Source organism: Zootoca vivipara, chromosome 12 (genome assembly GCF_965207765.1).
Source record: "Zootoca vivipara chromosome 12, rZooViv2.hap1.1, whole genome shotgun sequence".
Taxonomy (NCBI): domain Eukaryota; kingdom Metazoa; phylum Chordata; class Lepidosauria; order Squamata; family Lacertidae; genus Zootoca; species Zootoca vivipara.
The window spans coordinates 16,431,901-16,454,078 of NC_142595.1; the positions used below are offsets into that span (position 1 = coordinate 16,431,901).

The 22,178-nt window shown below is 47.0% G+C and overlaps 2 protein-coding genes across 9 annotated transcripts in view; one reads left to right on the top strand and one right to left on the bottom strand.

Moving 5' to 3' along the window:
• Positions 1-11,184, bottom strand: part of MED25 (mediator complex subunit 25) — a 34,059-nt gene extending 22,875 nt beyond the window's left edge. For all 7 annotated transcript variants that reach the window (XM_088655027.1, XM_035135795.3, XM_035135794.3 and 4 more), the window contains exons 1-10: positions 11,145-11,184; positions 9,598-9,743; positions 8,979-9,024; positions 7,028-7,152; positions 5,922-6,020; positions 4,466-4,586; positions 3,301-3,457; positions 1,400-1,530; positions 1,224-1,317; positions 811-1,007 (exon numbers count right to left, since the gene is read on the bottom strand). In XM_088655027.1, the coding sequence (XP_088511153.1) occupies positions 811-1,007; positions 1,224-1,317; positions 1,400-1,530; positions 3,301-3,457; positions 4,466-4,586; positions 5,922-6,020; positions 7,028-7,152; positions 8,979-9,024; positions 9,598-9,734 (1,107 nt within the window). In that variant the 5' untranslated portion in view covers positions 9,735-9,743; positions 11,145-11,184. The remainder of the gene's footprint in view (positions 1-810; positions 1,008-1,223; positions 1,318-1,399; positions 1,531-3,300; positions 3,458-4,465; positions 4,587-5,921; positions 6,021-7,027; positions 7,153-8,978; positions 9,025-9,597; positions 9,744-11,144) is intronic.
• A 229-nt stretch (positions 11,185-11,413) lies between these two features.
• FUZ (fuzzy planar cell polarity protein) lies at positions 11,414-20,717 on the top strand. 2 transcript variants are annotated; one of them, XM_035137053.3, is made up of 11 exons: positions 11,414-11,678; positions 12,876-12,997; positions 13,738-13,822; positions 14,803-14,871; positions 15,314-15,418; positions 17,062-17,259; positions 17,339-17,434; positions 18,417-18,523; positions 18,685-18,755; positions 18,856-18,957; positions 20,008-20,717. In XM_035137053.3, exons 1-11 carry the CDS (start codon positions 11,547-11,549, stop codon positions 20,211-20,213), a joined length of 1,293 nt encoding a protein of 430 aa, XP_034992944.1. In that variant the 5' UTR covers positions 11,414-11,546; the 3' UTR covers positions 20,214-20,717. The 2 variants fall into 2 exon arrangements, with proteins under 2 accessions (XP_034992944.1, XP_088511154.1); XM_088655028.1 differs by lacking the exon at positions 17,062-17,259.
• The last annotated feature ends 1,461 nt before the right edge of the window (positions 20,718-22,178 follow it).

The following is a 22,178-nucleotide window of genomic DNA, read 5'->3' on the forward strand; positions in this document are numbered from 1 at the left end:
CGTAAAACGAATTCGTCTAGCGAGGCAACCTCCGCTCGAAAAATCCTTTCGTTAAGCGGAAATTTCGTTAAGCAGGGCATTCGTTAAGCGAGGCACCACTGTATATGCCTTCCTGCAAGTCCACCACATATGACCGAACGACCCCTCACAGTGCTTAAATTTGAGGTAGCTTCTTTAGGGTTAAATACCATCTATATATCAGCTTGTAAGTAAACATCTGTTCTCAATGAAGTTTTATTATTAATTTATTATTATTATTATTATTATTATTATTATTAGAAATTATATACTGACCCATACCTGGAGGTCTCAGGGAAGTTCACAGAATAAAATCAAAATGTAAAACCACAAAATACATAATCAAAATAAAAACGACAACCCTATAACCCCCTTTGGACCGTCTCCCTCTTTTGTCTCAGCTTCAATATTTCATACCTGGTTTCTGCGATTTTGTTCTATTCTTGATTTTGCATTTTAATTAAGAATCAACAAAGAAAAGAAAATGGATCTCTTGGCATTATGTCCTGTGCACAGGCAAGTGTGGGTAGGCGGAATAAAGCAACGGCAAAATGAACCAGTTGCTTGCAACCAGTTTGAGAGCCAAGAGAAGAATTTGGCACACTCCCTTCCCAAAGCATTCCCTGCAAATTGAGTGTTCTGATAATGTTTTGCCTGTCACCCTTTGCACGAAGCATGCATCTCACAACCACTTCTCGAAGGACAAGGCGGCCTCCCCCCCCCCAAGATACACACACCTCTCCCCTCCACACGCATCTCAGGCAAAGACCCCCGGGGGCCTACCGTACATACCATGGCCGAGGCCCCAGATGGTGGCGGAGCCTGTACCGGTTGTGGGACCAGGAGGCCGGACCCTGTGGTTACCGTGGAGACCAGACTGGCCTGCGAAGAAGCAGGAAGCTTGGGAGGCAGGGCTGGCACAGAACCTGCGGGGAGGGTCTGTGCAGGGGCTTGGCTGAAGGCGGGCTGCATGGGGTTCAAGGAGGCAACTATGGAAGAGGAAATACAGTCTCGGGAAATACAGTCTCGGGACCAGCCGTCATGAACCCCAACATCAGGACATTTCCTCTCCCTACCCCAATGGCCCTTGCAAGCCGACACCTCTGGCCCACCACGAAAAATTCCGCTGCCTCACCCTTCTTTAGCCTGCACCCTCCTCCCCTCCGCAAGAAACCCCAATCCTGGGGGGCAGATGAGGGACTCACAGCGGTTGCTCAAGCTGGCTTTCTGGTTCTTGGCAGCCTCCACGGCAGACTGAGCTGCGGCTTGGGCCGCAGTGAGCGTAGCCGATGGCGTCACCTAAAAAGAAGAGGTGGGCAAGGTTATGAACTTTCAGGAGGCGGCATCCCGCCACCGCCCCCTACCGGGGCAAAGGATGTACCTGGTATGGCTGAGAAACTGCCGGCAGGGCCTGAGGTGGCGTGGGAGGGAGCTGGGGTGGAACTGTGGGGAGCTGAGGCTGGGGCACGGCTTGCTTGGCCTGCAGCGCATTGGCGGCTGCTCCTCCGCCTACTGCAAATGGAAAAGATAGGGGAGATATTAGTCATCAGCAGGAAGTGAGCAACAGACACTTCTCTCCACCCCACCCCCATACACCAGGAAGTGCGCACTGACTCAACCCTCCTGCTGGCCCGGGAACCCTTCTGCTGCCGGTAACAGAAGAGGGACTAACATTCCCCTGCGCCAGTTTCTTTTTTTGAATTCCTTTCTAAAATAAATTAAAAAAATAATTACTGTATACTTTTCAAATTTATACATTTCATTAGTTTTACAATCAATTTAACATTTCAAAATCTGACTTCCTCACCCCTCTTTCTGCGGTTTCTTAAATTTATTTTTTAATATCTTCTGCATATCCAAATTCCCTTAGCTTGCTCATTTAATTATCTACTACTGTAGATATATACTCTTATGAAACTGCAGGTTACTACAATAATCCTGCTAATGTTTTTATCTGTTTACAATTTATCTGTAAATATTCGATAAACCATTTCCATTTCTTAAGTTTTGCCATCTCTGCATAAGTTTTTGTATCCATTCTTCCTTTACTGGGACCTCTGCTTCTTCCACTTTTGGGCAAGTAACATTCTTGCTGCTGCAGTAGCATACATAAATAAATTTCTATACAATTTAGGTAGTTCTGTCCCTATAATTCCCCGCCCCATTTTCTACTGTTAGAATTACTGTATATTCCTGTGTATAAGACTACTTTTTAACCCAGGAAAATCTTCTCAAAAGTCGGGGGTCGTCTTATACGCCGGGTCGTATTTCATACACGGCGAGTATATCCCAAACACTATATTTTAACTGGAAAAGTTGGGGGTCGTCTTATACGCCCAGTCGTCTTATACGCTAGAATATACGGTATCTTGATCTTCGTTTAGGTTTAACCCAACTACTCTAGTCCAAGTACAGTGGTACCTCGACTTACGAAGACAATCCATTCCGCGGCTGTCTTCGTAAGTTGAGGTTTTCGGATGTCGAAGTGCCGCTACGGCGCATGCGCGAAGCACGATTTTGTGCTTCCGCGCATGCGCCAACCGCACACGCCACTCTGCGCAGGCGTAGAACGCACGCGCCCAGCGCGCGCGCACAAAAGGACTTCTGGGGGTTGTCGACTTCGGAAGTCGAGGTATGACTGTACTGCTTGACACCCCGAGTGCTGGGGATGTTTGAGTCCTTAGTTCCTTCTGATAGGGACGGAGCTGACACACACGTCCCAGGCCCGTGTGCGGATCAGAACAGTTATCCAAATGTTGCAATGCAGTTCTCTGCTCAAGAAACGTACCAAAATGCATACTAGAATGGCTGTTGTAGGGTAAAGTATGTTCAAAAGCTGCGTTTAAATACGCGTTTTGGTGCCGATTAGACGGTTTGTGGCCGATCACTGCAGAAATGAGTAAGAGCAGAGTTCTGAATTGACAGATGTGAAACTAGCACAGGCTGGAAGGAGACTGATCTGTCCTCCTTGAGCACAGATAATAATAGTGGAAAGGCAAAAAATATCAGTAAAACAGAGGGTTTACCAAAGAGGGTTTCCCAAACTTGGGTCTTCCAGTTGTTTTTGGACTAAAACTCCCATCATCCTTAGCTAGCAGGTGGTCAGGGATGGTGGAAATTGTAGACCAAAAAACAGTTCTCTGTTGTAGAGCACAGTCCTAGAGCCTGATGCACGGCTATCACCCTGCAGTAAACAGACTTCCAAGACCCTTTCTCGACTCAAAGGGTGTGTGTGACGCTTCTTGGCGCCTGCCCACCGCTCATTCCCAGGCCAGTTCTTACCTGGAAGAGCCATGCCGCGTATGAGGATCATATGCCGGGGGTCCTGGCTGTAGTCCTTGAGCTGGCCTTCCATCATGCCCCCCGTCACGGCCTTTTCAAAGAGAATGCGCAGCGCAGGGAGCTTCCGGGGAGAGATAATGGAAAAGTGGATCCCACGCTGTGGAATAGAGGCAGAGCAGGTGAGCAGAGGAAGCATCCATTCCCACATTCCCATGTTGAAAGGAGACTCCTAAAAGCTCTCCAAATCCCCCCCCCGAACTGTCTAACTCCAACTGGCACGTGCGAAGCAATCCTGGTACAGTGATGGGGGGGAAAGTATTTGATCCCCTGCTAAATTTGCCCTGGTTGATAGGGGATCAAATACTTATTCCACTCATTATAATGCACATCAATCTCAAGACTTTTTGTCTTCTGGGTTTATGGGGTTTTTCCCTGTTGTTATTCTGTCTCCCGCAGCTACAATAAACCTACCATTAAAATTATGGGACTGGTCATTTCTTCGTCAGAAGGCAAACGCGCAAATTTAGCAGGGGATTAAATACTCCCCCCCCCCTCACTGTAGGTGACCGGAGGAGGGCACATGGTGCAGCCCAGCTTTCATTTCAATTTCATGGCACGTTTGATTTGTATGCCGCCTTTCTACATTGCTACACGCAGGGCGGCTGCCTCATTACAAATCTGATCCAACACACACACAAAAAAAAGCCACAATAAAAATGTAATTTTAAAATAAACAACTTAGATCAAATAAAGCAATATTCAATCATCCATTAGCGTTCAACAGCAAACGGTAAAATTGACTATCGGCAAGTAACAACCAAATAGTTTACACTTAACAGTTATGACAAAGGCTAAACTATATATATATATGAAAAACCAAGTCACAATGCATAAAACACCACAAAAGCTTACGAAGATACAATTAACACAAAACGTACAAAACCACGTAAAAGGATCAAATTGAGAAACAAGGACGCATGACTTATAAAATTATTTTTTTAAAAATATCCCCGAACTAAGCCTATCTTGGTCTGGTTGTGAGGATGAAGAACGATAGACACCACCTTGATCTCCTTAGAAGAAAAGGCGATATGCAAATGTAAGAATGAATGAATGAATCTGGAGAAACAAGGAGTCTAGTTTCAACCAAGCTTTTTCTACTCACATCACCAATCTTCTGCACCAAATTCTCTGTTGTGTAGCCAGAGTATGTGGTACTCTCCACAGCCGGAAGCAGGTAGGGCGGGGAGTTGCAGATTAGGATGCAGACTTTATGTGTTGGACCTCTGTTGGGGGGAGAACATGGGGAGGGGGGGGGAGAGAAACAGGTGAGCTGTGGGGACCAAAAGGTCCAAGCATGCAGTGCTTTGATACAGTTAGGTTTTCAAAAGCAATGTAGCATTCTGATGGCACTACAAAGATGCTCAAAGAACCCACGTGGGAATAAAGTGAGAAGGGATCGTGAGGAGGTGTACATCAGCCCGTTTGCAATGTCCTTCTGACCTCAGCCTCGAGTTTCCCACCCAGAGATTCCCCAATCCTAGCTTTCAGGAAAGCAATTGTCTTCCCTTCAGCTTTCAGGGATGTGATTGCCTTCAACTCTGCTTCGATCTTTGTAACTAAAGCAAGTGCAGTCATAGCTTGGAAGTCAAACAGAATCGGTTCCGGAAGTCTATTTGACTTCCAAAACATTTGGAAACCAAAGCACATCTTCTGATTGGCTGCAGGAAGCTCCTGCAACCAAACGAAAGTCGCGGGGGCTCCGTCGGACGTTCGGCTTCCAAAAGAACGTTCAAAAACCGGAACACTCACTTTCGGGCTTCGATCTTTCAGGAGCTAATTTGTTCAGGAGTCAAGGCGTTTGATATGGAAGGGCAAGAAAAAGCTTTCATAGTTGGCACAGAAGCTCAAGCGCCACCCCCACCCATGAGACCTTTCATTTCTAGGTATCTTATGACTTTCCAAAGGAAATCGCAAATGGTTCTGAAAAACACCATGACAAGAAGCACAACTCAGTAGAGTCATACCGTGGTAGTCGAACGCCTTAGTTGTCGAACAAATCGGCTCCCAAACGTTGCAAACTCGGAAGTGAGCGTTCCGGTTTGCGAACGGTTTTTGGAAGCCAAACGTCTGACGCGGCTTCCGATTGGCTGGAGGAAGCTCCTGCAGCCAATCGGAAGCTGCACCTTGGTTTTCAAACCATTTGGGGAGTTGAACAGACTCCTGGAATGGATTAAATTTGAGAACCAAGGTACGACTGTAGTGATCAAGGTTTGCTCTTGGCTTACTGCTTGGGGTCTGCTTGGAGTTCAGACGTCATGACAAGCTGGACTAACATTTGTATCCCAGCAGCAGGAGGAAGGGAGTAGCAGAGCAAGAACAGTAAAGTGTACCAGCACACTGCTCATTCACATTAAACCGTAGTTTGTTTTCAATATGACATGCAACCTGGACTGATGTTTTTGCCCTTTTCCTGCAAAACAACTCCAGATCTAGGGAAACCACAAAGCAAACCGAAAAGGTTCCACAATTTCAAACATCTAATGTTCTGTAAATTTTAAACACAGGTGCACACTCATTGTATCCTTTCTGCCCTCCCTTCACACAAAAAAACCACTTACATTTGCTCTCTCATCTTTTTGAAGTCATCAAAGAGCTGCAGAGCAGTGCTGAGCCCTTCTGAGATGAGACTGCAGCTCTCGCCGCCACCACCCACAAATCTGAAATTAGGGAAACCAAAATGATAAAGAGGACCAGAGCAGGGAACCAAAGGTCTCCTTCTCAAACCCCAGACCCCAGGCATACACGAAACTGCTAAATACCATCAAGCTTTTGGTCCAGTTAGTCCATGATAATAATAATAATAATAATAATAATAATAATAATAATAATAATAATAATAATAATATATTTATACCCCGCCCATCTGGCCGGGATCCCCCAGCCACTCTGGGCGGCTTCCAACAAAATACTAAAATACAGAAATCTATCAAACAATAAAAGTCCAGCATTGGCCATTCCAGCCTTCCTCAACCTGAGCCTGATCGCTACCAAATGTTTTGAAGTACAACTCCCATTATCCCCAACCTTTTGTCTCGCTTGCTAGGGCTGAGAGGAGTTGCACCTCAAACCATCTGGTGGGCACCAGCTTGAAGAAGGCGGGTCCACTCCAGTTGGCAGTGGATCTCCCAAGGTTTTATGCAGAGATTCCTTCCCAGGTCTACTACCCAAATCCTTTAAATATGATTAAGTTTAAATAGCTAATAAACATTTGTGAAGCCATGGAGTCTTCATGATTCATATACTTCATATGTTTCCCAGGAATCTTGGAAGACCTTGGCTACCAGTCCTAGAAAACCCAGAGGCTTTTCCCTTCCATTCCATCATCCAGAATTGGATGACCCACCCCTCTCCCAACCAGGCCATTCTATTCAACTTGCTGTCCCAAAGATACAGTCATATAGATGAACCTAGGCCTCAGCATGCTACACAAGCAGAGGAGAAAGATAATTGTGAGGCAGGCCATGGACCCAAACTAAGGGCAACTGAACCTTATTCCTCCATAACATTTGCTGTGCCGTTTTCCTGAGGTGTATTTCCTGATTGCAAAAAGCCCCAAGGCGGCATCAGATTCCTCTTCAGTTCTAAGCCCTTACACACCGAAAAGCGACCCTAGTGTAACACAATGCAGCCAATAAAAGAACATAATGTGCTCTCCCAGACTCACTGAATGCTATCGAGCCACGTGACAAACTCGAAAGCGCTGCTAGTTGGTGCATGGCACTGCACATACGACTCAGGGGCGCAGTCCACCGTATTGAACACCACCAGGCTGTATTGGGTGCCACCATACTGCAGGATATGAGGGTGGGAGGTAGTAGCTGGTTAGACAGAGCAGCTCTGAGCTTACCTTCCAAGTCCCGGACTGCAGAATCCGGGACCAGCAGCCGTGTGACACCGGAAGTTGTGATGACGTAACTTCCGGTGTCGCTTTGCCCTTCTATGGGCACCAAAAATGTCCGCCGCCGGCTTCGAAAGTCGCTTGTACGCATGTCAGGAAGTGCGTCAATGCAACTTCCGGTGTCGCTCCGCCCATCTATGGGCACCAAAAATGGCCGCCGCCGACACCGGAAGTCGCGTCTATGCACTTCCGGACATGCGTAGATGCGACTATCGAAGCCGGTGGCGGCCATTTTTGGTGCCCATAGAAGGGCAAATTGGAAAGAAAAAAAAGGCCGCCGGCAGGAGAAAATAACGGAGAAAAACAGGAGACGAAGTGATATGGGGGACCACCGGGAAAAGGTAAGTAAAAACGGGGGTTTCCTGGGGAAAACGGCGTACTTGGCAGCTATGGCTCTGAGCCAAATGAATTTTCAGTACCCTGACTATCATAAGCAGGGACATTGGTCTTCTGCTTGGCTGTGACCGTGTCGCACATCAGGAGCTTGGGCTTCCATTAAAGCGGGAGTAACCAACATGTGCCCTCTAGATGATATTTAGGGTACAGCGTCCATCATCCCCCGCCAGTTTGGCCAATGGTCCGAGGTGATGGGATCTGTAGTCTATAAAATCCAGAGGGCACCATGTTGACTATAACCCAGTGCCTTGATCAATCTTCATGAAAAGGGAAGCTGTCCGTTCTCATTATTGAAAAGGCCATTTTAAACAATGACAACATTACCAAAATTGTAGGATTAGAGATTCAGGCAGCCAGGGAAAGAGACTTCATTACAGTGGTGCCTCACTAGACAAATTTAATTCGTTCCACGGGTCTTTTCTTATAGCGAAAAATTCGTCTAGCGAATCCCATAGGAATGCATCGAATTTTTTTGAATTTTTTTTGCCCATAGGAACGCATTAATTGAATTTCAATGCATTCCTATGGGAAACCGCGATTCGCTAGACGAATTTTTCGTAAAACGCATTCGTCTCGCGAGGCAAGCTCCGCTCGAAAAATCCTTTCGTTAAGCGGAAATTTCGTTAAGCAGGGCATTTGTTAAGCGAGGCACCACTGTACTTGTCACAGCTCCTGTCACCTCCCCATGACCAAAAACCTCCAGAGATAGGATGATGACTGAATGTGGATCAACACACAGGCTGCAGGAATCTACTTTGGACATGCAAGAATTCTGGCATTTGAAAATTAACTGTTACAAAATTGTGGAAGTGTGTCCCTGTGCCAGGTGTATGCACAAACTTCATGTGGTTGTTCGTATAGATTAGAAGAAATTGTTATTAGTTACGTCTCACATTTTTAATTTCAACCCCCGAATATCCATATTTTTGAATACAGGAAAAACTAAACTAATACCAGCCGACCGGCAGATCTCAGGAAGCTCACTGGCTGCATTTGGATGATTCTCCACAGGTTTGGAAATCATTGCTGTGTTCATGTGCTATCTATTTTCCCTTTGACATGCACAGCTTAATGACTTAATCAATTACTTCCTCCTCCCCTCCCCGCAATATCCCTTTTCCTTTGACATTGTGTCATTGTGAGCTTTAGGGTTGGAACTATTATTTAATATTTTCAGTTGAAAAGTAGGGTAAAAATGCTTTAAGTAAGCAAGCAAGCAACTAGGTGAGTAAAATAGGTATACTCAAAGAGAGGTGATCTTCAGAGCCCACAAAATCCCCTGAATTCATTAACAAATTCAAAAGTGCATCCACACACTTACGTCTCCTCCAAAGTCTGTTTCAGCAGGGGGACCACCGTTAAAGTACCTGGAAATAAAAGAGAAGATTTGACAAAAATTCAGAATGGTTTTTTTCTCCAGAATGGAGAAACTGGAATGCACTTTAGGAAGATGATGTGAAATCACAGAATTATTTTTTCCCATTATCACTATTCCCAATTTAGTGACTTGCCATGCTCTCCTTGCCTGGTTGCTAGGGGTAAACATAAATAAAAAAATTTCTGATAGGTTTAATTCTGCAAATGGGTTTTTCTTTTAATTTAGATTCCCCTCCATGCCCCAAAATTATGTCATTTGAGATCAGGAAAGTTAATAAATCTTTCTACTTACAGTTGTTTCTTCAGCTGAGGAAAAACCCTGTTTGGACTATATTTTATTCCTGCAATCCCTGTTCCAATGCCTCTTACTGAGCATCAAATCTCATCGATTTCAGTGAAGCTCATTTCCAAACAGGATGCAAAGTTAATGATTGCAGTCCTTCCCATGAAAGGAGTATTCCCCCAACATTTCCTTCCCTAGGAGGGTCTCCCAAGAGCCTCTCCTTTCTTGCAACAAAGCTACCACTGCACAGTTGCATCCTGGGGCCATGCAAAACACTCACTCAATGGCAGGAAGAAGGTAATGCTTGCGCAAGGACTCGAAGTAGGGCCCGAGATTGGCAGTGCCCTCGATGACGAAAACCACATCAGCAACCATCCCCATGGGCTGAGCAGGCATGTCCAGGGTTGGCACCACCATCTCCTCCAGCTACCCGTGGTCAGGTAATGTGGCAAAAACATTAATGGCAGAGGCAAGGTTGAAATCAATGGCTATTTAACATTTATTCCATAGCAAAGGCACACATGCTGTATAAAACGTGGAACCTTGTGGTCTCTTTAAGGGGGGTCACTGTCTTTTGATTAAATAAGCAGGGCATAAGAGGAGGAGGGGAATGAGAAATGAGTAAAAGAGAGAGAAGCAAGTCAAATGGAAGTGGATCTGAAGGGAAGGTAGGGTCAGGCAGGTAGGTAGTAGAGGCAAAAGATCTGCTCAATCACAGCAAAATTCATCTAGTCCAAGGGTGGGGAAACTCCAGCACATGTGTCAGATGCAACCTAAGGGCCTTTCCTTAACCCCAACCTCAGCCCTCCATCGCCCCCCCCCCTTTCCTGGGCTGTAATCCAAATAAGGTGGTGGGGAGAGAAGACAATTACAGAGAGGGAAAGTGACAGCTCAGCAGTAACAAAGGAGCTCCCCATGTGGTGAGAAAGGGATTCTAATCCAACATTCCACTTCCCACACTGGCCCATGAGCCTAGAAGCCTCCGACACCAGAAGAATATATTTTAGGACCCACCCTATTATTCTAGCTTGCTTTTTAAACTGATTTCAGCATAGCCTTTTTATATTGCTGTAACCTCGCGGTGCTAGGCAGATGAGAAACTTAATAACCACCCCACCCGAAACCGGTTTTCAGAAACAGCCTTCGTTTAGGGGGTGGGGCAACAGCCGCCACTTAGCTGTCATGCTTAGCACCAGTTGACAGTACCCCTCCCTTGTCACACTTTTAAAAAACCACATTAAGCCATCCATTTCTGTTTAAATAAAACTGCACTAGTGTAACCTTTGTGAACAAAGGCTCTGGGGTGGGAGGGAGGACACACACCCCACTTTCTCCCCAAAGTGCAACATTTATATTTTTATTTTGAATATTTTTATTTGATTTTACAAATATAAAGCTATACCAAATACATATCCATATTTAGAGATTTCTCTGAATCTCCAGACTTCCCACCATCCCCTCCATGGGTCCTTTTGTCAACCTTTTCAATTGCATATGATTCCATAATCCATGTGGGTTTTTTTAAACTCTCCATTTTGTCCATGATAATTGCTACTTTACAAGTGTTATGAAAATCCTGCTAATGTTTTCACCTGCTTACAGTGGTCTCCTAAATAAATTATAAAGGGACATTTTGGCTTTGCCTGGAGAAGAGGCGAGTTTGGGGGCGAGGGAGGGACGATGGGGGGGAGGTGCGCCTACTAAGAAAAGCAGGGAGGGGAATTGTAGCTCTGTGTTCTCCTCGGACACCCCCCACCAAAAAAAACAACCCACCTGTCCTAAGCAACGGCCCCCACCCCCACCTCGATCCCCCTCCAATTCCCATACCCAACGCAGACATCCGGCTTCTCTTCCTCGCTCTCCCTCTGAACCGCACCGGAAGCTGTTTCCTTCTGGTCCGCTCCTCGGCGCGCGCCGAGGACGCAACACGGAGGCGCCCTCCCCTCTGGATTGACAGCCCGCCTCCCGCCCCCGTGTCCCGGGAGGACCGAATGGAAATGGAGAGGGGGCGTGGCGTGGGAAAGGGAGGGGAACGGACGAGCCAATCCCTGAGAGCGAGGTGTCTGTTGCCACGGCGACGGCGTCGCTCGCGCCCCAGCGTGCAGCGGGCTCCCCAAGATGGCGGCTGATGTTGTTGCGCTGGAGGAGCGGAAAGAGCGGCGGGGAGACCTGACGGGGCGTTGGCGGTGATCAGGGGGCTGCTTCTTCCTCCGTTGCACAGAGCCGCTTATGGAGAAGAGCGAGCGGAGGAGCCCCAAGATGTGGGACGAAGCAGGAGGTTCCGTGACTTTGCTGTGCCTCACGGCCAGCAGCGGAGTGCCTTTGTATTGCCGGAGCCGAGGTGGCGCTTCGAAGCAGCAGGTGGGGGACTGTGGCCTCTGCTCCCACCCCGCTGAGCCCCTGTTTTTATTTATTAGGTTTATATACCGCCCTTCATCGCAAGATCTCAGGGCGGTTCGCAGGCGGTTCATCAAACAGAGCTCAGTAATAATAATAATAATAATAATAATAATTTATTATTTATACCCCGCCCATCTGGCTGTGTTTCCCCAGCCCCTCTGGGCGCCTTCCAACAGAATATTAAAATCTATTAAACATTAAAAGCTTCCCTAAACAGGGCTGCCTTCAGATGCCTTCTAAAAGTCTGGTAGTTGTTTTTCTCTTTGACATCTGATGGGAGGGTGTTCCACAGTAGAGCAGGAAACTCTTAATCCCAGGGTCATGGGTTCAAGACCCCTTTGGGGGCTAAAGATTCCTGCATTGCAGGGTGTTGAACAGGTGACCCTCATGGTCCCTTCCAACTCTACAGTTCTACGATTCTTTGTGGGTACAGCATATACTTTGTTTATGGAATTAGCTTTGGGAAAGAGCAATGCCTGAAAAGATGATGTCAGTCAAAGTAGAGAGCCTTGGGGTATGTGACCCAGTGGTATGACATAGCGACATCATAGGTTTGTACGGAAGATCAATTTTCAGCAGTACAGCAACATGCCTTGAAGGTGGTTCCTGCTACAACCCTTCACAATCTGCAGCTAATTTCAGTTGGGTAGCTTGGGAAAGACATCTCTGTCTCTCTCTGCCTGATATATTGCGGGGGTCATTATCAGTCAGTCCATACTGAATGATCTGATATGGCATTATTTGCTCATCGCCTTCTACCCAAAAAAGTATCAAGGCAACTTAAAATCAGAGAGGAGCAATTCAAATACAGTACAAAGATTACATAACAGATTTAAAACACAATAAAGTTAAAGCAGCTTTCACCAAACTATAGCCCTGCAGCTGCCTTGGACTACAATTCCCATCAGCCCTGGCTACCACTGGCTGGTGGGGGTGACAGAAGTTGGAGTCCAAAACAGATGCAGGGCACCAGGTTGGCAAAAGCTGATAAAAAACCCCTTCTATTAGCAAGGCAAAAAAACCAAAACCCTCCACACCAACTGAATTGCTACTGTCAGTCTGACTGGGGAAAAATAGGAGTCTGACTCAGTATATAACAGCTTTGCGTATTAATATATAGAATACTAAAGCTAAATACTAAATACCTTTATCCCACAGCTGCCATTCTCTGTGATTGGCTCCCTGAATGGGGTTCATATGTTTGGCTCCAACCTGGATGTCCTACTGACAGCTGCCTGTACAGAGAATACTCGAGTGGTGTGGAAAGTGTTTCATAACAGGTGAGGTTCCATGCCTTCCTCAGGGTTCATTGTGGTAAGAGGGGTGCATTTTGCTTCCAGCAGAGGGCAGGAATTTCAGTCTAGCAGGAGCAGTGGGGGCAGAGGGACAAACCCCTCTCATTTGTAATGTCTCATAAGCCCTGTGCAGCCTTCTTATATATTTTATTCAATCCAAGGGGGCCTTCTTCAAACCCCAGTAACTTTACTGTATTTCATTCTTGCTTTCATTGTTGCAGAGCTCTGTTCTAAAATGTAGCACAAAAATACTAAAGAGCTGAACAGAAACACACACACAAGCTTCTTTTCATGAGGCTTTTCAACCCTAATGATCATTTTTAAAAATGTAGCAGCGGATACCTAGTATATAAGGGGCGACAGTTGCTAACTTACATAATTTTTGACTAGCCAGTTGCGGCTGTCAGGGGAAAGAAAGTGGACTGTGTTACTATGCTTGTCCTCTTTCCTCTAGCAGCCTTTTCACTTTCCTGCACACAGTGCCTTGCCGTCTGTGGCTAGCAGGCTACCACATAAATACAATATTGTTTTATAGGGTTCACTCAAGATTTTCACATCTTCTTTTGTGATGGCAAACCAAATCAAGTTGCTAGCCATCATGGTTGTGGACAGCTGTTTGTATAGGCTGCATCTCTGTTGAACATGGTGGCATTTAAGGTGAAGACTTCCTGTAGATTTCCTGTCTATATTTATATCATTAACATTTTTGTGTTTGGTGTTCCCAGCATCACCCTCATTGTCCTGTCCTCAGATGAAGGTGCCAGTGACTTCAGCCTTGGAAGACTCCTTGAAAATGTCTTCAGTGCCATGGTGAGCAGTCAAAGGTGGCGGAATGTCATTTCGGCCTTAGTCTATAACAGGAAAGTGGGAGGCAAGCCAGTGCATTGGAATGGTACATAATTCCAAAGGGAGCAGCTGTCTCAGTTGAGTAGCATTCAGTTTTAAGCAACTGTGCTTTCTAGTGTTTGTGTGTGTTTGTTAAATAGTTATATGAACTTCATAGAGTACTGATCCTCTTCAGCCAAGATTTCTTAGTTGTGTGCCTGGAGCTACTGCTGCTGATTTAGAGAAAACTTTGGCAAACTGGCTTCCTCCAGATTTTTTGGACTACAGCTCCTTGTGCTGGCTGGGGCTGATTGTAGTACAAAACATCTGGAGAGCAACAGGTTGATGAAGGCTGATGCGGAATGACAAAAAAAAAAAACAACAACAACCCCAGTCTGGTGTCTTACAGGAAATGGTCCTTTTCAGCAAGATTTGGAAAGAGAAAGTTTGTCTCCCCTAAAACCTTCCCAAGAACTCTCATTTCCCAGCTGCTTACCTGTCCTACCTGCTAAACCTTTTGTGCAGTTTGATTGCTAATTGTGCATTAGTAAACCATAGCACACCTTAACCATCCTTTAGCATTTGTAGAAAGAATGGCAGGGAATACAAATTTGGAACATGGAGGGTGGGCACCACTTCCAGGGCACCCTTAGGTGTGGAGAGGAAACTTGCAGGGGGTTATTTCTAGATAAGCTAATCCGAAGGCATAAAGTTTACATATGAGGCCAGAGAGAGAAGTCAAGAGTTTTGGCTCCTAAAATACATGGGTGTTCTGTCGCCACATCTTGTGATCTACTTGAGCACATGCATACCAAGCTGTGTCTAGAAACCTGCTTGGCTTATGCAGGAACTGGGTGCTGTGCTTCTTTGGCAGAAGGGATAACCAGAGGATCTTTTTCTAAGAATCTTTAAGCAGAAGGAATAGCCAGAGGATCTTTAGGAGGCAATTGTGTGTTTTACTACAGGTGCTGGTGTTGGGCCTGGAAGAGCTGGTGAATGCGCGCAACATTGAACGTCTCAAAAAAGACCTGAAGGTAACGCCTGACCTGAAGGAAGGCTAGCGACTTGGAGGTTGCTGTATCAATTGTAATAACTTAAAAAGCTCTTCCCTCCGAATGATGTTGCTGAAAAATATTGCAGAAGGAGTGGAACCAGTAGTGGATTTTGTCATGGAACAACTTGGTTCTTGTACTGGTTGCAGATTCCTGGGTTTAGCATATGCTCAAAGGCACCCTGCTTCTTCCCTCGTACCTAAGCTGCCTTGCCCTGCCTCTAATAGGTGGACCTCGGTGTTCTAGTAAAAAATTAGGCAAAGCCTGAATTCTTAGCTGCAGATTTCTTTTTATTTCACACGTTAACACTTTTATCACTCAGATATTTTAAAAATGGATTTCATTACCTATTCCATGTGTTTGGTAGTCGGTTTTTATCCCTGGTAGCTTAAATATGAAATCTCTCCCCCCCCCCACAATTTAGGCATGTTACAAATTGATTGACAGTTTCCTGGAGCCCGGCAAATGCACTGCGGACCTGACCCAGTGTGCGGAATGCACAATGGTGCCCTCTAGGGCAATACTGCAGGTGAGACTGGCTTGTTCTTCCCCCCCTCCTTCAGCCAGAGCAGTAGCCCATGAGCCGCTGGGGTAAAGAACTGGCCTTAGCTAACCTTGGACCAATTACTGGGGGGGGGGGGCTCTGTCACTGCAGGGAGGACTCAGCACCTGCCTGCCAAACAGCCTGCCCAAGTTTCCTGCAACAACCAGAAACCTAGTTCATGCATTGGCGGGCCGTTTTCGTTTCCTCAACCAGACTGAAGGAGGAAGGTGAGATGAAGGGAGGAGGTAGCAGAAGGCGGCTGAGATGGGGAGGATTGGGTGGGGAAGAAGCAGTAGACTGCAGAAGAGAGGAAGAGCCAGGGACAGTTTGAGCGGCAAAAGGCAGTGAAGAACAAAAGGATTGTCTCCTTCATTTACCACTGACTTCCCCTACAATTCCTTGTGGGTCCCCTCCTTGAAAATCATATCCTGCTGCACCTGCAAAGTTTGTTTCATATAAGCCACCTACCCACCCCCCCTTTGCAAATGAGCATCCCCACGTCACCATTTACTTGCTGGTGTATTGTGAAGCCCCGCCCACCCTGTTCAATGAAAGCAGGGGTGTTTTCCACAAATTACCGCCTGCACTGTTCCCCCCCCCCCATCATTTTGTGAAACACTTCGCTGACTCTGAAGAATCTCTTCCGCAGAGGTAGTATTTGTCATCCATGAGCTGGACAGAGGCATTCAGGGAAACTGGAGATTCCATTCTGGTAAATGTCACAGCCCCTTGGTGGCGGGGCGGGCATACTCTCACCTCTGAGAGGAACATACGGATTCCTGTTGTTTTCACTGAATGAGACATGAAAGGCAAATGCAGGCATGGTAACGATGTGCCAGTACAGAGCAACTGGTAACAGCATAACGGTCGGGCTTGAATTTTTGTCACGTGTATATTTGAAGTAGCTCCAGATTCTGCTTGTGTCTATAGATGAGCTGCTATGTAAAAATTAATTAATTAATTATGATATCTACCCTGCCCATCTGGCTGGGTTTCCCCAGCCATTCTGGAGGGCTCCCAACACAATATTAAAAACAGGATAAAACACCAAATATTAAAAACTTCCCTAAACAGGGCTGCTTTCAGATCTTTCCAAAAGTCAGGTAGTTGTTTATTTCCTTGACATCTGATGGGAGGGCATTTCACATGGTGGGTGCCACTACTGAGAAGGCCCTCTGCCTGGTTCCCATCTCGCAGTGAGAGAACCCTCAGAAGGCCCTCGGAACTGGACCTCAGTGTCCGGGCTGAATGATGGGGGTGGAGACACACCTTCAGTTATACAGGGCCGAGGCTGTTTAGGGCTTTAAAGGTCAACACCGACACTTTGAATTGTGCTCGGAAATGTACTGGGAGCCAATGTAGGTCTTTCAGGACTGGTGTTATATGGTCTTGGCAGCCACTCCCAGTCACCAGTCTCGCTGCCGCATTCTGGATTAGTTGTACGTATATATCAGAGGCTGTATGTCTCTCAATGACAGTTGCTGGAAATCGCTCATGGGAAGAGTGCTGTTGTGCTTGGGTCCTGCCTGGACGAGAACAGGCTGCTGGATCAGATCAGATGGAACTCTGGTCTAATTCGCGGGGCTGTTCTTACATTCTCTCTGTTGCCTTGCTCTTTCCCGATTCAGGAGTGCCTGGAAGTCTTTGCCTCTGCAGCAGAGTCGCGGTTTGGCAGCCTGTTGGTGGGCAGTCAGGTGCTGTGTGCAACAGAGCAGTGGTGGCAGCTGGCAGCCTCGGAGGCCATGCTGCTGGTGTGGCTGGTGTGCTCTCTCCCCCCTCACACCTCCCGTGACCTGCCCGTTTACCTTCCTCATGGCAGCCCCACGGTGAGCTGGCTGGCGATTCAGGGAGGGGCCAGTAGAGGCGTGTAGCTTTCTGACTCTCCGTGTCCCTCACTCCCAACAGGTCCCCCATCGCTTCTTGACCCTCCAGCTCGTGCCTGGTTTGGAGGTGCTGCTGCTGTGTGGACCTAAGCCCTCCTTACAGTTCTTGGCTGATGAGGTGAGAGAGAGCAGCGTACAGACCTTGGAAGTGAAGCAACTTGGTCTCATAGGATCATAAAATGGTAGAGTTGGGTGGGACCCTGAGGGTCATCTAGTCCAACCCCCTGCAATGCAGGGATCTTTTGCCCCCAACATGAGGCTCAAACCCACGACCCTGAGATTAAGAGTGCCATAGCTCTGTGGACTGAGCTATCTGTTTCCTGGCCATTGCCTTTAGGCAAGAACGAGAAATTCGGTTTTTTGCCCCTCCCCTTGCAAAGGGCTGACCCACCCATTGGTTGCTGTCCTCATCCCCCACTTCTGCTGGTCTGCATGGGGCAGCATCTCCCGGTATGCCCCACAGAGGACCTTACAGTCCGCAAATAATAACATCTTGGAGGTCCCAGGCCTCAAGGAAATTAGATTGGCCTCGACCAGTGTCAAGTCCTTTTCGGCTGTGGCCCCGGCCTGGTGGAATGCTCTGTCACACGAGACCAGGGCCCTGCAGGATTTAACATTTTTCCGCAGGGCCTGCAAGACCGAGTTATACCGCCAGGCCTTTGGCCGGGGTCCAGTCTGACTCCCCCCTCTCCTTATAAGAACTTGAATGAAAGCGGCCCCCCAACCTTTCTCACAGGCTCATATAAGATCAGTATAAACAGTTAGGCCTGGTGAGCATTTAAGGTCCCCGTCCCTATTTTGTGGGCTGCCATCTGATTGGATTTCACTTTGATTCTCACTTGATTTTAGGATGTATTTTAATTGATAGCTTGGTTTTATGGTAATGTGTCATATATTTGATGTTAGCTGCTCTGAGCCCGGTTTTGGCTGGGGAGGGGGGGTATAAATAAGTAAGTAAGTAAATAAATAAATAAATAAATATTATTATTTATTGGAAAAAGGGAGACTTTGGGTTTTTCCTTGTTTAGGGCATGCTCTCTGTCCCTCCAGAGAACTGGAACCGAGTGGCGCTATCAAGCCTTTTCTCTTTCTTCCTATAGTTAGTGAAGCGATTTTGGCAGCCGCTGCTGGATCTTCTGAAGGCAAGTGCCAGAGCCCCTCCTCGGTGCCTGCCTCCTGGCATCTCTCTTGCCCCTGGGATCCTGGGGTGAGTCTTCTGGGAGAAGAGAGCGCTTTTGAGGATCTGAACCCCTGTAGGGGCTGGGTTCACGTTTGTTCCACACTTTTGGAAATTGTACTGCCAGCCTTGCCAGCATTTCCCCTGGCCCCATTATAACCAGCTGTTGTTCACAATCTCATCTCCTGCAGGCTGTTGCTGATCAACCAAGATCAGAGGAAAAGCCTCTTCACCGTGGAGCCTCAAGGCACTTCAGCTGAAGGTACGGCTCAAGCTGCATTGCGCTGGGGAAAGCCGGAGAGAGCCCGGCCCTTTCTCTCTCAACAGAGCATTTAAATATGTATCTTTCTGCACTTTTACAGGATCTGAGATGCCCCTGAAAAATCGCCTCTCTGCCCTCCGTTCCTTCTATTCCCTCACTGTCTCCTTGTACTTCCCTTGTGAGAAGTTCGAAGAGAGTGCAGGTGAGTTCTTGATTCTTTATCCCTTTTGTCCTGTGAATCAAAAAGTTCTTCTGTGGCATCTCAAGTTGTGGCAAGTATTTGCATGTTGGAACATTTTATTATTATGCAAAATTCAGGTTCTTGTGACAGGGGGAACTTCCTGGTGACTGAGCGAGGCAGTGGCCCTAGGGGCCTTTTCCAAGTATTTTTTTTTTACTGTAACTTCAAAGGCTTAAAGTTAGTTCCCCTACTTTTTTTCCGTAACCAAAGCCGACATTCCCTGGTGGTAGAGTGCATATGCACAGCCTGGGAGTCATTTTGGACTCACAGCTGTCCATGAAGGTGCAGGTCAATTCTCTGTCCAGGGCAGCTGTCTACCAACTCCATCTGGTACGCAGGCTGAGACCCTACCTGCCCGCAGACAGAGTGGTGCATGCTCTAGTTATCTCCCGCTTGGACTACTGCAATGCGCTCTACGTGGGGCTACCTTTGAAGGTGACCAGGAAGCTACAACTAATCCAGACTGGTGACTAGGAGGGGTCTCCGAGACCATATAACACCAGTCCTCAAAGACCTACATTGGCTCCCAGTACGTTTCCAAGCACAATTCAAAGTGTTGCTGACCTTTAAAGCCCTAAACGGCCCCAACCCAGTATACCTGAAGGAGCATCTCCATCCCCATCGTTCAGCCCAGACACTGAGGTGTCCTCCTGGCGGTTCCCTCACTGCAAGAAGTGAAGTTACGGGGAACCAGACAGAGGGCCTTCTCGGTAGTGGCTTCCGCCCTGTGGAACGCCCTCCCGTCAGATGTCAAGGAAATAAACAACTATCTTATTTTCAGAAGACATCTGAAGGCAGCCCTGTTTAGGGAAGTTTTTAATGTTTGGTGTTTTGTCGTGTTTTTAATGTTCTGTTGGGAACCGCCCAGAGTGGCTGGGGAAACCCAGCCAGATGGGCGGAGTATAAATAATATATTATTAGTAAATATTATTATTCTGCATCTGGGGCCAAACTTGCCCTCCAGCCTCTGTTGTAGCCCGTGGAGCTTGATCTTCTTCGTCCTTTCCTCAGTCCCTCTGCAGGAGGAGTTCCAGGCTGGTTTCTCCCACTGTCCTCAGCACTGTTACCTGGTCTATGCTACGTACAAGGCCTATGCCATCCACGGGAAGCGGCACCAGCTGTTCCTGATCGTGAAGCCAGATGTGCCTACCTTTGCTCTGCGGTCTCTGGCAACCAGCACCCTCCAGACCCTCACAGCTGAGGACTCGGCCTTCTGAGGGGATGTTCCCTACTGAACTCCCAAGATGAAATGTGGGCACTGAGACAGAGCCCTTGGACCTCCCAGGCAAGCTGCGATTACCCTGCATTGGACCAACCTGCATTTATGTGGGGGAAAGCAGGAGAGATTCTACAGACAAGAGTTAATCCACTCACTCCCTGCTCTTTATGGAAGTGAGAAGCCACTGGACTAGCAATGGCGATGAGTTTAGGTCTTGCAAAGCCACCATTGTCTAGACTTGTTTGTATTAAGGCATCAGTGGTGGCTGGGAGGAAGACCAATATTAGGGGCGGCCAAGTAAATTCTAGTTTTGTCTCCCACTCTCCTCACTGAGTTCCACAGGGGCAACAATGAAACTGAGGAGGAAGCTGGTAGCAAATTCTTCGCCCCGGAATGGTTGAAGCAAGAAGGCAGACAGGTGGGGCAGTGCCGTAATAAACCAGTCTCTGCTAGAAGGCATATCAGTTCAAATGCTGCATCCATAAAATTTGTTTGTACCTGATTCTGGGGAGAGTTGAGATTGATTTTTTTGAACTTAACCTGTGGCAGAGGTAGGGTGCTGAAATGATGCTTTCTATCCAGTTAAGTGGGACCCAGGTGGCGCTGTGGGTTAAATCACAGTCTAGGGCTTGCTGATCAGAAGGTCGGCGGTTCGAATCCCTGCAACGGGGTGAGCTCCCATTGCTTGGTCCCAGCTCCTGCCCACTTAGCAGTTTGAAAGCACATCAAAGTGCAAGTAGATAAATAGGGACCGCTCCGGTGGGAAGGTAAATGGCGTTTCAATGCGCTGCTCTGGTTCACCAGAAGCAGCTTTGTCATGCTGGCCACATGACCCGGAAGCTGTCTGCGGACAAACGCTGGCTCCCTCGGCCTATAGAGCGAGATGAGCGCCGCAACCCCAGAGTTGGACACAACTGGACCTGATGGTCAGGGGCCCCTTTATCCAGTTAAGTACACCTCAGGACGGCCACTATGTCTAGTCTGTCGCATGCTGAATATTACAGCACCATGGGATGGTTCGATAATGACTGAAATTTGTGTTTCCAGCTTTCAGTGTGGTATTTATAGCACTGTGCCTTTGCTGCTGCTTTCATTCATTTGCTTCTATTTATTTCCCATACTTTTCCTTCTTAATTTCACCCTTTCCGGTAGGAATAGCTTTTTCCTGCTGTAGCAGTGCAGCATCTTCTGATACACACACACACACACACTCTCTCTCTCTCCCTCTAAGTTGATGTGCTACAGTGGCCAAGGCTGAACTGGAAATCCCCAAATCTTGCCCATCATTAAGCAAGTACTGATTCCTTAGCCTCAATCACCATAACTACTTGACCTCTATTACAAGTCTACTGTGCATATTAGTGAAATGATGGCTATGAGGCACTTTGAACACTCTAAAAGCAGGGCAGGCTAATCTGTGCTTCTCCAAATCTTGGACATCAGCTCCAGGCAAATAATCAGACATGGTGGGAATTGGAGTCAAACATTTGCCTCTAAAGTAATACATAAATATTAAATTCCAGGCAGTGCTTCATTGATCAGGCTAAATAAAAATATTCCTTCAGTAGCACCTTAAAGACCAACTAAGTTTTTATTTTGGTATGAGTTTTCGTGTGCGTGCACACTTCTTCAGATACACTTGAAACAGAAGAGTCAGACCCTTATGTATATCAGAGGGTGGGTGGGAGGGAATGGGTGATGGGCTGATGGGAGTGGTAAACCTGTAGATGGCTGTTAACGACTGCTGATGACTGCAATTGGTCCTGCGGGGAAAAAACAAGGGCTGAGGCGCTAAAGAAAGCTTGATCATGCATAATGAGATAAGAATCCTATGTCTTTGTTCATCCCAGGTGGCTCCATGCTTTTAAGCTTGGTAATGAGTTCCAATTCAGCAACTTCTCTTTCCAGTCTGTTTCTGAAATGTTTCTGTAATAACACAGCTGCTTTGAGATCTTGTATAGAA